General features: G+C 49.9%; 2 protein-coding genes and 1 pseudogene across 4 annotated transcripts in view; all 3 read left to right on the top strand.

Moving 5' to 3' along the window:
- The window catches only part of PPRC1 (peroxisome proliferator-activated receptor gamma, coactivator-related 1), a 10,740-nt gene extending 2,644 nt beyond the window's left edge, over positions 1–8,096 (top strand). Inside the window, exons 5-14 of the mRNA XM_006756662.2 lie at positions 4–1,802; positions 2,396–2,449; positions 3,248–3,305; positions 4,091–4,161; positions 5,095–5,809; positions 6,583–6,726; positions 6,834–6,900; positions 7,019–7,140; positions 7,323–7,474; positions 7,691–8,096. Coding sequence (XP_006756725.1) covers positions 4–1,802; positions 2,396–2,449; positions 3,248–3,305; positions 4,091–4,161; positions 5,095–5,809; positions 6,583–6,726; positions 6,834–6,900; positions 7,019–7,140; positions 7,323–7,474; positions 7,691–7,794 — 3,286 coding nt within the window. The 3' untranslated portion in view covers positions 7,795–8,096. The remainder of the gene's footprint in view (positions 1–3; positions 1,803–2,395; positions 2,450–3,247; positions 3,306–4,090; positions 4,162–5,094; positions 5,810–6,582; positions 6,727–6,833; positions 6,901–7,018; positions 7,141–7,322; positions 7,475–7,690) is intronic.
- A 1,183-nt stretch (positions 8,097–9,279) lies between these two features.
- LOC102763272 lies at positions 9,280–10,303 on the top strand (annotated as a pseudogene).
- Positions 10,304–11,982: 1,679 nt separating this feature from the next.
- The window catches only part of NOLC1 (nucleolar and coiled-body phosphoprotein 1), an 11,873-nt gene continuing 11,307 nt past the window's right edge, over positions 11,983–12,548 (top strand). For 2 of the 3 annotated variants that reach the window (XM_006756495.2, XM_006756494.2), the window contains exon 1: positions 11,985–12,190. In XM_006756495.2, coding sequence (XP_006756558.1) covers positions 12,071–12,190 — 120 coding nt within the window. In that variant the 5' untranslated portion in view covers positions 11,985–12,070. Of the gene's footprint in view, positions 12,191–12,548 lie in introns of all 3 variants that reach the window. The other variant, XM_006756496.2, reaches the window with a different exon arrangement.

Raw genomic sequence — 12,548 nt, 5'->3', positions numbered from 1 at the left:
TCCTCTCGACCTCTACCCCAACCTGGGTGACACCATCAAAGTTAACCCGGCTCCATCCCTTATCACATTGGTTGATTCTGCTCATGCTGACCCCATGCCACTTGATTCTGTTGAAACTGATCCCTCTGCAATTGATCCTGTTCGAGGTGACCCTGTATCGATTGACCCTGCATTGGTAGACCTTGCTTCAGCCAACTCAGGGCTGGTTGACCCTCTTCCAGCTGACCCAGTGTTGACTGAGCCAGTCCTGGCTGACTCTCCAGCAGTTGACCCTGCAGTGGTTGTTCCTGTCTCAGATGACTTGCCACCAGTTGACCCTGTCTCCACCAACTTAGCACCAGTTGACTCTGTTCCCAATGACCTGGCTCCAGTTAAGCCTGTGCTAGTTAAGTCTAGGCCAACTGACCCCAGACGTGGTGCAATGTCATCAGCCCAGGGGAGTCCAGCCCCCCAGCTCCTTCTAGAGTCAGAGTCCTTGGACCCCCCAAAGGTCATCATCTCTGAAGTCAAGGAGATCGTGGGTCCTCTGAAGGTGGAAGGTGATACTAATGCCACAACCCAGGAAACCAGACCTCGGCCTCTTAGTCTATCTGAGTACCGGCGACGAAGGCAGCAGCGCCAAGCAGAGGCAGAAGAAAGGAGTTCCCAGCTCCCATCTGGGAAGTGGCCCAGCCTCCCAGAAACCCCCACAGGGCTAGCAGACATCCCTTGTCTTGTCATCCCACCAGCTCCAGCCAAGAAGACACCTCTGCAGAGAAGCCCGGAGACTTGCTTTGTGCCTGTGGGTGGTCCCAGTCCTGCTTCTCCTAGTCCTGAGCCACCTACAAGCAAATCTGTGGCCTCAACTCCCACTGAGCAGGTGCCATCCCAAGAGATGCCACTGCTAGTGAGACCTCCACCTCCTGCTGTGCAGTCCATGCCCCCCACAATGCCCACTGCTGTGCCTTTTCCACCGGGTGGGTTGGGCATGACTCCCATGCTACCCCCACCAACCTTGCAGCCTCCTAGTCTTCCAATGCCTGTGGGGCCAGTGCCACCTGATCCCTATACTCACTATGCTCCCATGCCACCCTGGCCTTGTTATCCCCCAGTGTCTCCTTCTGGCTATCCTTGTTTGCCGCCCCCACCAACAGTGCCCCTAGTGTCTGGTACCCCTGGCACCTATGCTGTTCCCCCCACTTGCAATGTGCCCTGGGTACCCCCTCCTGCCCCAGTCCCGCCTTACAACTCTAGCTGTACTTATGGGCCCATGGGGTGGGGTGCAGGGCTGCAACACCCTCCATTCTGGCCTACTGTGCCCCCACCACCTTTGCCTGTAGCCTCTGTTGGGAGAGCTGTTCCCCCACCCAAGGTGGAGCCCAGTGGCATCCCAGCTGGCCCTCCTGAAAGTTTACCGCCTGTACCGATGGCTCCTCCCCTCACTCTGGGATCAACTGGCCAGGGAGCTCCACAGGTAGAGCCCACCAAGGTGGAGGTCAAACCAGGCCCTGCATCTCCCCATCTGAAACACAAGGTATCCTCCCCAGTGCAAAGCCCACAGAGTAAGGTTTCACCATATCTGTCTGCTGAGAGTGTGGCTACTGAGGAGCCTGCATCAGAGAGGTTAAAACTTGAGACCCAGGAGACCAAGTCCAGGGAGAAGACCCCCTCACCTGTTGCCAAGGCTGTTCCCACTCCAAAGCAGAGCACTGTCACTAAGTTGCCTGCTGTCCACCCAGCCCGCCTAAGGAAACTGTCCTTCCTGCCTACCCCCCGTATCCAGGATCCTGAGGATGTGGTACAGGCTTTCATCAGTGAGATTGGTGAGTGCCACACAGTTGGCATCAGAGTCAACTGGTATTAAGTTAGTGGAGGCAGGGTCAACTGGTGGCAAGCCATCTGTTGGTGTGAAGAAGGGAATTGGGATTGGGTGGAGAATGTCCTCCAGAGATTAGGATAAAGTACCTGGCTGGGGGGGCTGGCCTTTGGATTTCTTTGGACGTTTTTTTTTTTTAATATATTTTATTGATTTTTTACAGAGGGGAAGGGAGAGGGATAGAGAGTTAGAAACATCAATGAGAGAGAAGCATTGATCAGGTGCCTCCTGCACACCCCTTATTGGGGATGTGCCCACAACCAAGGTACATGCCCTTGACCAGAATCGAACCTGGGACCCTTCAGTCCCCAGGCAGACGCTCTATCCACTGAGCCAAACCGTTTAGGGCTCTTTGGAGGGTTCTTGAGAGTCAGAGCTCTGGGTTTGTTTATTTCTTGCTTTGTATTCCTGTCTTGATTTACTTAGTATAGTGAGCAGGGGGAGCATAAAGGGAGAAATGACGTGATTTGGGACTTCCTGGGACCTGTGTACTCAATTGATAGGAGCTGTTTTCCAATCCTGTGTTGTGTGCTTCCCTAGGAATCGAGGCATCGGACCTGTCCAGTCTGCTGGAGCAGTTTGAGAAATCAGAAGGTGAGGGAACCTGGGGAGCTTTGCTCCAACCCCTTTTTAAAATTACTATTTCCTTTGGGCCCAGTTTATAGTTATTTAAACTAGGGGAAGGACAGCCTGAGCCACTAGAGCAGTCCCCTAATTGGAATGGGAGACAAGATCCACCTGTGATGCCATCTAAGCCAGGGAGAGGGTACAGCGTGGCAAGTATTACAAAGAGTAGACCAATGGGGAGATGTTTTCTAGAGGGAAGTAGCTCGCAAGGTAGGCCTTTAAAGATAGGCCTTCATAGAATGCATGTGGTGAATAAAGGCAGAGACACAGAAATGACGGAGTGTGGTGTATTTAGAAGGCAATGGATAATTCAGCTTTTTCATTGCAAGGCAGGGTGCTGCTGTTGATACTATATCCTGTTCTCAAGGAACGTACCTAATTGGGAAGAAAAGTCTGCAGAAATGACTCCTAAATTGGTAATGGGTATCTATAGTTCAAGGCAAAACAAAAATATAAGTGTAGAACGAGTGTAAATTATAAGACTAGGAAGTTGGGCAGGTCATGAAGAACCTTGAATGTTAGGCTCAGAAGTTTGACTCTATCTCAGATTCAGTGGGTAGTGTGGATGTTTCTGAGCAGAGAAGAGACATGGTTAACAATAGTACCTGTGCACACACTGGAGAAAAATGGATCTTTCTGGGGAGAGCCCAGTGGAATATGTAGGCAAAGTAGATTTTCCTCCTTTGGGTCTCAAAGCCAGCCCTTCTATACCTCCTCAATTTGGAACATCTGGTTGGGCTTTTAACTAGTATGGTTTCTTTGCAGCCAAAAAGGAGTGCCCTCCCCCGGCTCCTGCTGACAACTTGGCTGTAGGAAACTCAGGGTAAGTATGGAGACGTGTGAGCGAGTTACCCTACAGCTGTTGGTCAGCAGCCGGCCGGCGCTCCAGGATCATTCATTGGATGCCTCTGTTGCAGTGACGTTTAGTCAGCTCTAGAGTCTTTTCCTGTTTCCACATCCCCATGCTCAGCTCATCACTACTGGGCACTGTTTTGGGTGGTGAGGTAGGAGGATGGATGCGTACCAAGACTTTGGTTGATTCCATTCTGGGGTTCCAAATGTCCTAGAGGGGCCTTTTGTCTTCTGACAAGTCATGCCTTTGGGGGGTTTTCATTGAACACGGTTTAAACTTGTTCAACACTGGTGATAATTTAAGATAAGTGGGGGAAGATGTTCATGGCTAGGGCTTCCCTGACTCCTTGGAGGATACAGGCACCCTACACCTTGCTCCCCAGTCTTCCAGGACTGAGAGGACTTCTTAAAATTTTTCTTGTTCATGGTATGCCATGCTGTTCTGCCAAGCATATTTCTCTCCACGTTGATTTTGGGTTGGTTTGAGCCAGGCAGGTAAAGCTCCTGGTTTGAAGGAGGTGGGTGGGGGGTATTTAAGATTATAGTTGAGTTGCCTCCTGGCATTGGGCAGAGCTGAGCTAAGACCCAACCTGCAGTTCAGTCACCAAGACTATTTTTGTGCTGGGGGAGAATGATAGGGGCAGGTTGTGCATCCCATTCCTCTGCACACACCCCTCTCCCATTGCTTTGTGAGGAAAGCAGATGTACAGATGTTGAGGAGGCAATGAACCAGGCTTTCCCTTTTCCCCCTGCCAGCAGCGTTGACCCTCCCCAGGAGAAGAGGCCCCTAGACCGGTTACAAGCCCCAGAACTGGCCAACGTGGCAGGTGGGTTCAGGGTGGGGAACTGTCTTTGTTTAGTTTATGCAGTAAATGTTTGTAGAGCCCAATCTGATTCTCATCATTGAGGTTCTCACAGTCCAGGGGCAAGTTGCAAAATGACTTCGTTAGTATCAGAGGTTGTATGTCAAATAAGTGGGGTCTGAAGGGGGACAGTCAGGGATGGGTTGTATGGAAGATAATCTCCAAAGCAGAGGCTTGAGAAAAATCACTGATACCAATCAGGTAGGTTTAGGGGACAGAGAATTCTGTAGATGAGCATCTAGAGTGAACTGAAGAAATAAAATCAACCTGGTATGTTTTGGGGAATTGCAAGTGGTTAGGTTTGGCTGTGGTATAGTGGCTGATCAGGGTGGTGAGCAGAGCTAAAGCAAGAGATAAAAGCTGGAGTGGTAAGTAGAAGGTCAGATTATGGGAACTTTGTAATGGTAAGCTATTTGGACTTTATCCTGTGCATGGAAGAAGCAATTGAAAAAACTTTACTGAATTGGTTTTTGGGTGCTCCCTCCAGCAACAATGTAGAAGACAGGTGGACAGGTGTGAAGCTCAAGGTAGAGGATCATTAGAGATGATGATGACACGTGCCAACAAGATGCAGCCAGAAGTCAGGCAGTGCTGGAGTAGGGTGGAGGGGTCTAGGAATGGAGAGGTAGGCTGGGCAGGACCGGGTCACCAGTTAGGTTGGGGCAATGAAAGGTTGAAGGATTCAGGAAGACCCTGGCTGATGGGGTTTCTGTTGCTGGTCCCCAAGATGGGGAACTTGGGGGAAGGAGTAGTTGCAACAATGGGAGAAGTTGGGCTGTGGACCATTGTGGTGTACTTTGTGAGATGAGGTGGGGGTCTCTGGAGCTTACATACACAGTGTTTGGAAGTGTAGAATCGGATCTCATCCTGCTATCTCCATCCTCCCTCCCCTCACAGGGCTCACCCCTCCAGCTACCCCTCCCCACCAGTTATGGAAGCCCTTGGCTGCTGTTTCCCTGCTGGCCAAAGTCAAATCTCCTAAGTCCATCGTTCAGGAGGGAACCTTGAAGCCTGAAGGAGTTACAGAGGCCAAACATCCAGCTGCAGCCCGCCTCCAAGAAGGGGTCCATGGCCCTAATCCGGTCCATGTGGGCTCTGGGGACCATGACTATTGTGTCCGGAGTAGAAGCCCCCCCAAAAAGACTCCTGCTCTAGTCTTTCCAGAGGCAGGCTCCCGATGGAACGTCAAACGCCATCAGGATATCACCATCAAACCTGTCCTGTCCCTGGGCCCAGTCGCCCCTCTTCCTCCAGGCACAGCTGCCTCCCAAGAGCCACTTGATCACAGGACTAGCAAAGAGCAGGCAGATCTCCCAGCCCCTTGCCTTGCCCCATCTGCCTTGCTGTCCCCTGAGGCCTCGCCCTGCCGGAATGACATGAACACTAGGACTCCCCTTGAGCCCTCAGCCAAGCGGTCAATGCGCTGTTATCGAAAAGCCTGCAGGTCAGCCAGCCCCCCAAGCCGGGGCTGGCAGGGCCGCCGTGGCCGCAGCAGTTCTGTCAGCTCTGGGTCCAACCGGACCAGTGAAGCATCTTCTTCCTCATCCTCATCGTCGTCTTCATCCCGATCCCGGTCCAGGTCCCTCTCCCCCCCACACAAGAGATGGCGAAGGTGAGCTCTAATGGTCTATTAGGTCCTCTCCATTTAGGAAGTTTTTTTGCACATTGAGTTTGGTACTTTCAGGCACTAAGGCTCCTGTTTCTGTCTTCGGCTTTTGTCTTCTCTGCCTTCCCTGGATTGTTGAAGGAGGCAAGCTGTGAGAGAATAGCTTCTGTGCTCTGTTGGAGTTTGGGGTGTCCCTGAGGTCTCTGCTTCCTTGAGACCTGCCTTGGGGAAACGTTAGAATTTGATCTTAACCATGTTGAATCCTTTGAATACTCTATCAGTCCTCATTTCTGGTATTTTCCTGGTGGTATGTGGGAAGGTGGGATTGTGGGTTGTTAATGGCAGACAGTCCTTTTAATCTGTTGAGGAAAGAGTCTGGGCAGTTCTTTTGGGTGTCCCTGTGGCCTCATCTATTTCCTGGCAGTACTTTTTTTTTTAGTAACAGAACCAGATTTTCTATTTAGATAAGGTATCCTTTATCTCTTTTAGTCTTCACTTATTTTTCTTCTTTCTGATTTGTTAGATATTTTTCAATCTTTAATTGCATAATTGAAAAGAAATATGACCTATGCCAAAATACTCTGAAACATTCCAGATACATCTAAAGTTCATCAGGGCTTTGTTTGGTCATCTTTGAAGAGTTTTTCTAGACCTCTTCAGCTTTCTTTTGCCTTTGGTCCTGTGCTTCCTGAGACGGAGGCAGGGCTGCTGCCAAGGTGAAGTAAGTAGTATATACCTGCACCATTCCCAGCATTCCTATGTACCCCTTTATTCTCTAGGTCCAGTTGTAGTTCCTCTGGATGTTCCCGAAGATGCTCTTCCTCTTCCTCATCTTCCTCCTCATCTTCCTCATCCTCATCATCTAGTTCCCGAAGCCGGTCCCGCTCCCCATCCCCCCGCCGGAGAAGTGACAGGAGACGGCGGTGAGCATGTGTTCAGGGAGTCAGTGCATCTGGGGTGTAAGTGCCTGAGAGTTCAGAGACTTAAGCTGTCTAATGTCTGGGTGGCTGATGGCACCTTCTCTTGTCAGGTACAGCTCTTATCGATCACATGACCATTACCAAAGGCAGAGAGTGCTGCAGAAGGAGCGTGCAATAGTGAGTAGAGGAACAGGTCATGGGAGTGGGGGGAGTTTGCCCCCGAGCCACAAGCTCAGAGCCTTCTTTAGTTCTGGCCCTGGCTCATGGTATGTAAATTTCCCTTGTCCCAACATAGGAAGAGAGAAGAGTGGTCTTCATTGGGAAGATACCTGGCCGTATGACTCGGTCAGAGCTGAAACAGAGGTTCTCTGTTTTCGGAGAGATTGAGGAGTGCACCATCCACTTCCGTGTCCAAGGGTAAGCTTGGGCCCTGAGGTTTTTTCGTCTTTCCCCCTTGCTCTGGTGTGCTGCCCAAGTTTTTCATTCAGAGGATTGGCTATTTGGGGAATGAGAAGAATCACCCCAGTCCTCTGTACCCTGGTGGGTGTTTCTTTTCCGTGGCATGTGCCCCAATAGCCAGCCTCTGCCTCACCCACCAGTGACAACTATGGCTTCGTCACTTACCGCTATGCTGAGGAGGCATTTGCAGCCATCGAAAGTGGCCACAAGCTGAGACAGGCAGATGAGCAGCCCTTTGATCTCTGCTTTGGGGGGCGCAGGCAGTTCTGCAAGAGAAGCTACTCTGATCTTGGTGAGTGGAGGGAGGCCTTGAGGCTTTGGTGTAAGGGTTCCCAACCTTTTGAGAGTGGGCTCAGCAGACTTCTATTCATCTGACACATGAAGGAACCAAGGGGTGGGATGACTTAAAGTCATTATTGGGATGGGAGGTGGCTGGCCATCTGAGGACTCTGGTTGGGAAGTGTGGTCAGAGACCTTGATGTTTGTCTGTCTTTCTCTACCTTTATAGACTCCAACTGGGAAGACTTTGACCCTGCTCCTGTAAAGAGCAAATTTGATTCTCTTGACTTTGACACATTATTGAAACAGGCCCAGAAGAACCTCAGGAGGTAACCCTGGGCCCTTCTCCCCTTCCCCCTTTTTTTGGAGGTGTCCAACCATCTCCAACCCCCTTCCCCACTCTAGGGGAGAGAGCTGCTAGTGAGGAGATGACTGTTTTATAAAGAAATGGAAAAAGTGAAATAAAAAAATGTGTTAAATCAGATTTTTTAAAAGGGTATTTGTTTTTATAACAGGCATTGAAACAAGTTAATTTGCATTCCTATTTGAGATGGATGACATTGAGGGATTCCCCCTGTGTTTGGATGATAAAAGTCACTATGCAGACTAATAATAAATATGAACTAGAGAGAACATCTATGTGTTGTGCTTCTTTCTTTCTATGGTGTTAATACCAGACATATTCACTTTTCCTCAACACAGTGTCACGTTTACCTCCATTGAGTTCCTGGGACCCCTCTTTGATCAGGTGCAAAATCCTGTTGGACTTGAAACTTGGCTCCTTGAGTGTTTTGACAGTGAAATCAGTCATCAGGGCAGTGCTTCTCAAACTTTAAAAGGGCATTTGAGCCCCGGCCAGTGTGGCTCAGTTGGTTGTCCTGTGCACCAAAAGGATGCCGATTCAATGCTAGGGCACATACTGGGGATTGTGACTTGATCTCCAGTAGGGGGTGTGCAGGTGTCAGCCACTGGATGTTCCCTCTCAGTTTCTCAGAGGGTCGGGTGGTGGGGGCAGCATTTGAACCCTGGACAGTGTTGCTAGGTGGTTAGAGCATTGCTCAGATGTTTAAGTAATGCATGCATGTGGATTGACTTCTGGGGAAGAGGGAGATAGATGTAGGAGTTATATCTAGGAGAGAGGAATGCCTATTTTGAAAAAGACAAAGAAGTGTGTCCCCTGAAAAGTACATCCTTACCCTTTTTGAGGGGCATTAATGGGAAGTAGTCAAAGTATAGTGTATGGGATTGAAGGGATTCTTGTCTGTTGCTAATGTAAACAAATATGATAGACTTTTAAATTGACTTGTCAGGCCTGGGCATTAGAATATTTGAGTATTCATTACAAAGGGGGAAAAATTGGGTAGTTTTCCAGTTCTCATAGGGAGAGTTCACAGTATAAACTCTCAGGTCTGTGGTTTGAAGAGATTGCTGCTGCATCTTTCAGGTTTGGTGCACAACCCCTTTTACCTTCATGGAGCTGACTTGACTGAATAAGTAAGTGGGGGGGCCAGCTACCCTGTCGCTATAAAGGGAAGGCAGGCCCTAGCTGGTTTGGCTCAGTGGATAGAGCATCGGCCTGCAAAATGAAGGGTCCTTGGTTCAATTCCAGTGAAGGGCACATGCCTGGGTTGCAGGCTTGATCCCCAGTGTGGGACATGCGGAAGGCAGCCATCAATGATTCTCATCGTTAATGTTTCTATCTCTTCCTCTCCTCTCTGAAATCAGTAAAACATATATTTAAAGAAATAATAGTTTTAAAAAATAGAAGGCAGGCTGTGTGCTCTCCAAGCTTGGTCTGCTGCTTTGCATCCACTTCCATCGATTCTTAATGGTTGCTCATCAGGCCTCAGATGACAAAATGGTGAAGCAGATCAAGAGCAAGTATGCTTTTGAGGAAGCCTTGAACAGTGCAGGAGATAAACTTGTAGTAGCTGACTTCTCAGCTGCATGGTGTGGGTTTGGCAAAATGATAAAGCTTTTTTTAAAATTTCCTCTCTGAAGCATTCCAATGTGGTATTACTTGAAGTAGATGTGGATGACTATTAGGATGTTGCTGCAGAGTGTGAAGTCAAATGCATACCAACCTTTCAATTCTTGTTAATCCCCACCTGAGGATATTTTTTCCTTTTTTTTTTTTAGCAAGAGTGGAAGGGAGGGGGGAGACAGAGAAACACTGATATAAGAAAGATGTATTGACTGGTGGCCTCCCGCACATGCCTCAAATGTGCCAGGGATTGATCCTGCAACCGAGGTAAGTGCCCTTGACCAGAATCGAACCTGAAACCCTTCAGTCCATGGGCTGATGCTCTAACCACTGAGCAACTGGTCACAGCCAATTTTCCAGTTTCATTTGTTTGTTTGAAATATATTTTTATTGATTTAAAAGAGGAAGGGAGAGGGAGAGAGAGAGACACATCAATGATGACAGAATCATTGATCGGCTGCCTCCTGCACGCTCTTGTCTGGGGATTGAGCCTGCAACCTGGGCATATGCCCCAACCGGGAATTGAACCGTGACCTCCTGGTCCATAGGTCACACTCAACCACTGAGCCATGCTGGCTGGGCTGTTTGTTTTTTAAATATACTTTTATTGCTTGGAGAGGGGAAGAGATAGAAACATGAATGATGAAAAAGAATCATTGATGGGCTGCCTCCTGCATGCCCTCTACTGGGGATCGAGCCTGAAACCTGGGCATGTGCCCTACACCGGAATTGAACCCAAGACTCTTCATTCCACAGGCCACTGAGCCAAACCATCTAGGACTACAAAAGGACAAAAGGGTGAGTTTTCTGGAGCTAATAAGGAAAAACGAAGCCACCATCAATGAATTAGTTTATTGATGTTTTCTGAAAACAGTTATCAGTTTTTGAAATTTTTTTACTTACATAAAAGCAAGATCAAGCATAGAGACTATATACTCCACTACCATCTGAATGTAAATGACAACAAAATATTAGTTATACCATTAAAAATAAGTGGAGGATAGGGTTTCATGGGCAGGACATGATGGGGGTGGGTGTGGGCAGTTTTATTACTGGAAAGGGGACCTGGCCCTGAGTCTGCCTGCCTTGGGCCAGCTGATAGCGTGTGGGTTCTTGACTTTGTACAGGAAAGATTTCACAGCACAAGTCCAGGTGATTCACTGCAGTGGTTCTCAACCTTCTGGCCCTTTAAATACAGTTCCTCATGTTGTGACCCAACCATAAAATTATTTTCATTGCTACATAACTGTCATGTTGCTACTGTTATGAATCATAATGTAAGTATCTGATATGCAGGATGGTCTTAGGCGACCCCTGTGAAAGGGTCATTCCACCGCCAAAGGGGTCGCGACCCACAGGTTGAGAACCGCTGTTTTAGAGGATGTTTGTTGAAACTGGGAACAGTGAAACGGAAGGGTGTAGGATAGAACAACAGGAGAGACTAGACAGTGAAATGAGCCTAGACTGGGCTGCTTTGGCTCACTAAGAAGTCAGAAAAAAGGGGGCCTTTGGGACAGGTTCAGGGCCCATTGCTCCCTGGATGCAAGTCTTGTGGGAGTCCCTTAGTTAGGACCTGCATGCCTGTGGGGGAAGAAGAGCGGGAAGGGAAAGGCAAGGTGTGCTGCCTGGAAGGAGACTGCACTGTAGTATCTTCATTTTGAAGGTTTTTAAAGGCTGGGAGTTTTAGCGAGGTGTTATAGGATGAGCTCAATAGATGATTAGTTCTATGCTGATGTTCCAAAACTGGATTTATTCCCTTAACTTCATTTGCCCTTGGGTGTAGTAGGCACAAATGGCACTAATAGGATCTCTGCTATCTATCTCCTATCTCCTGAGTAGGGTGATTTAGGCTATTTACCCTCTGGCTGGGGAGAGGTGCCACCATTACATTCCTGTAAGTGTCCTTGGTTTAGTGAAGATAGGATTTTGCCATTTGCTAGATGGCTGTAAACTACTTGGTGACTTCACGATCTGCCCGTTTCCCTATTCTTGTTCTGGCTTACTAGCCTCAGTTTGGGGGATCAACACCCCATCTTGACCACAGATGATCTGCAGGAACCTCTGCAGTGAAGGTGGAAGTCCCACAGGCTGGGGTGGTATCTGAGAAAGGGTCGCTGTGGGTATGGGAGGCAGTGAGATGGAAAGTGGGAATCCATTGGCAGAGCGGATCGGGGCGCCTGGAGATCTTGTGACCAAGTCCAGGCAGTCCCAGGACAGCTCCAGCCTGCCGGTCCACTCACTTCCCTGAAAGGCTAATCCCGAACGAGGAGCTGGAAACGCCGCGGGAGGAAAGGTGCCTCGGGAGAAAGGACGGGGGAAGTCCGCCGTTTTCCCGCCACTGCCAAGGGCGTGACCCCTGACGTCAGGCTCCGCCTTCGCAAAGTGGCGGGCGGCGGGCTCCGCCCTTATCAAGATGGCGACACGTGGGAACGGAAAGAGCTTACAGATTTTGCGTAGATCCTGCCTCCGAGGTGGAGGCGGGACATCCCTGCGGAGTGCGCCCGCCCCTTCCGCTGTGCGCCCGCGCGGCGCGATGACGTAACGCGCTCCGCCCCGACCTCTCTGGGTCCCTGAGTTCCTGAGTCGTGTGCATCGGCAACGGTAGTGACGCGTGTTGCCCGGAGGATGGCGGCCGCCGGCTTACCCCGCGTGGTTCCCAGCGACCTGTATCCCCTCGTGCTCGGCTTTCTGCGCGACAACCAACTCTCGGAGGTGGCCAATAAGTTCGCCAAGGCAACAGGCGCTGTGAGTCCCGGACTTGGTTCACGAGCCGGGGTGGGAGGATCACAGGGCTCCGGGCCCAGCCATGGTTAGGTTTCCAGGTAGAGAGGTCCGTGGGGTCCGCCAGCCCAGTGTCTGCGGGGCCTTTGTGCGGGTTTTCGGTGGTGACTGGCGAGAGCCTGGAGTCCGCGAGGTCTTGACTAGGTAGCGCTGAGTCTTGTAGCTTTCTCTCTGTTGAGCGGTGCAGTGGCAGCAGCGTGGGACCCGCGTGGTCCAGGTCACGTGGCTGGCGGAGTGGGAGCACCCGAAGAGGGAGTATCCAGTCTCACCGGAGGCTTTGGAAGCTTCTGGTTGCTGCTTTTGGCTTTAGTAGTTGGTGGAA

The sequence above is a fragment of the Myotis davidii genome, unplaced genomic scaffold, assembly GCF_000327345.1.
Source record: "Myotis davidii unplaced genomic scaffold, ASM32734v1 scaffold332, whole genome shotgun sequence".
Lineage (NCBI taxonomy): Eukaryota > Metazoa > Chordata > Mammalia > Chiroptera > Vespertilionidae > Myotis > Myotis davidii.
This window is presented reverse-complemented; position numbering and strand designations above follow the sequence as displayed.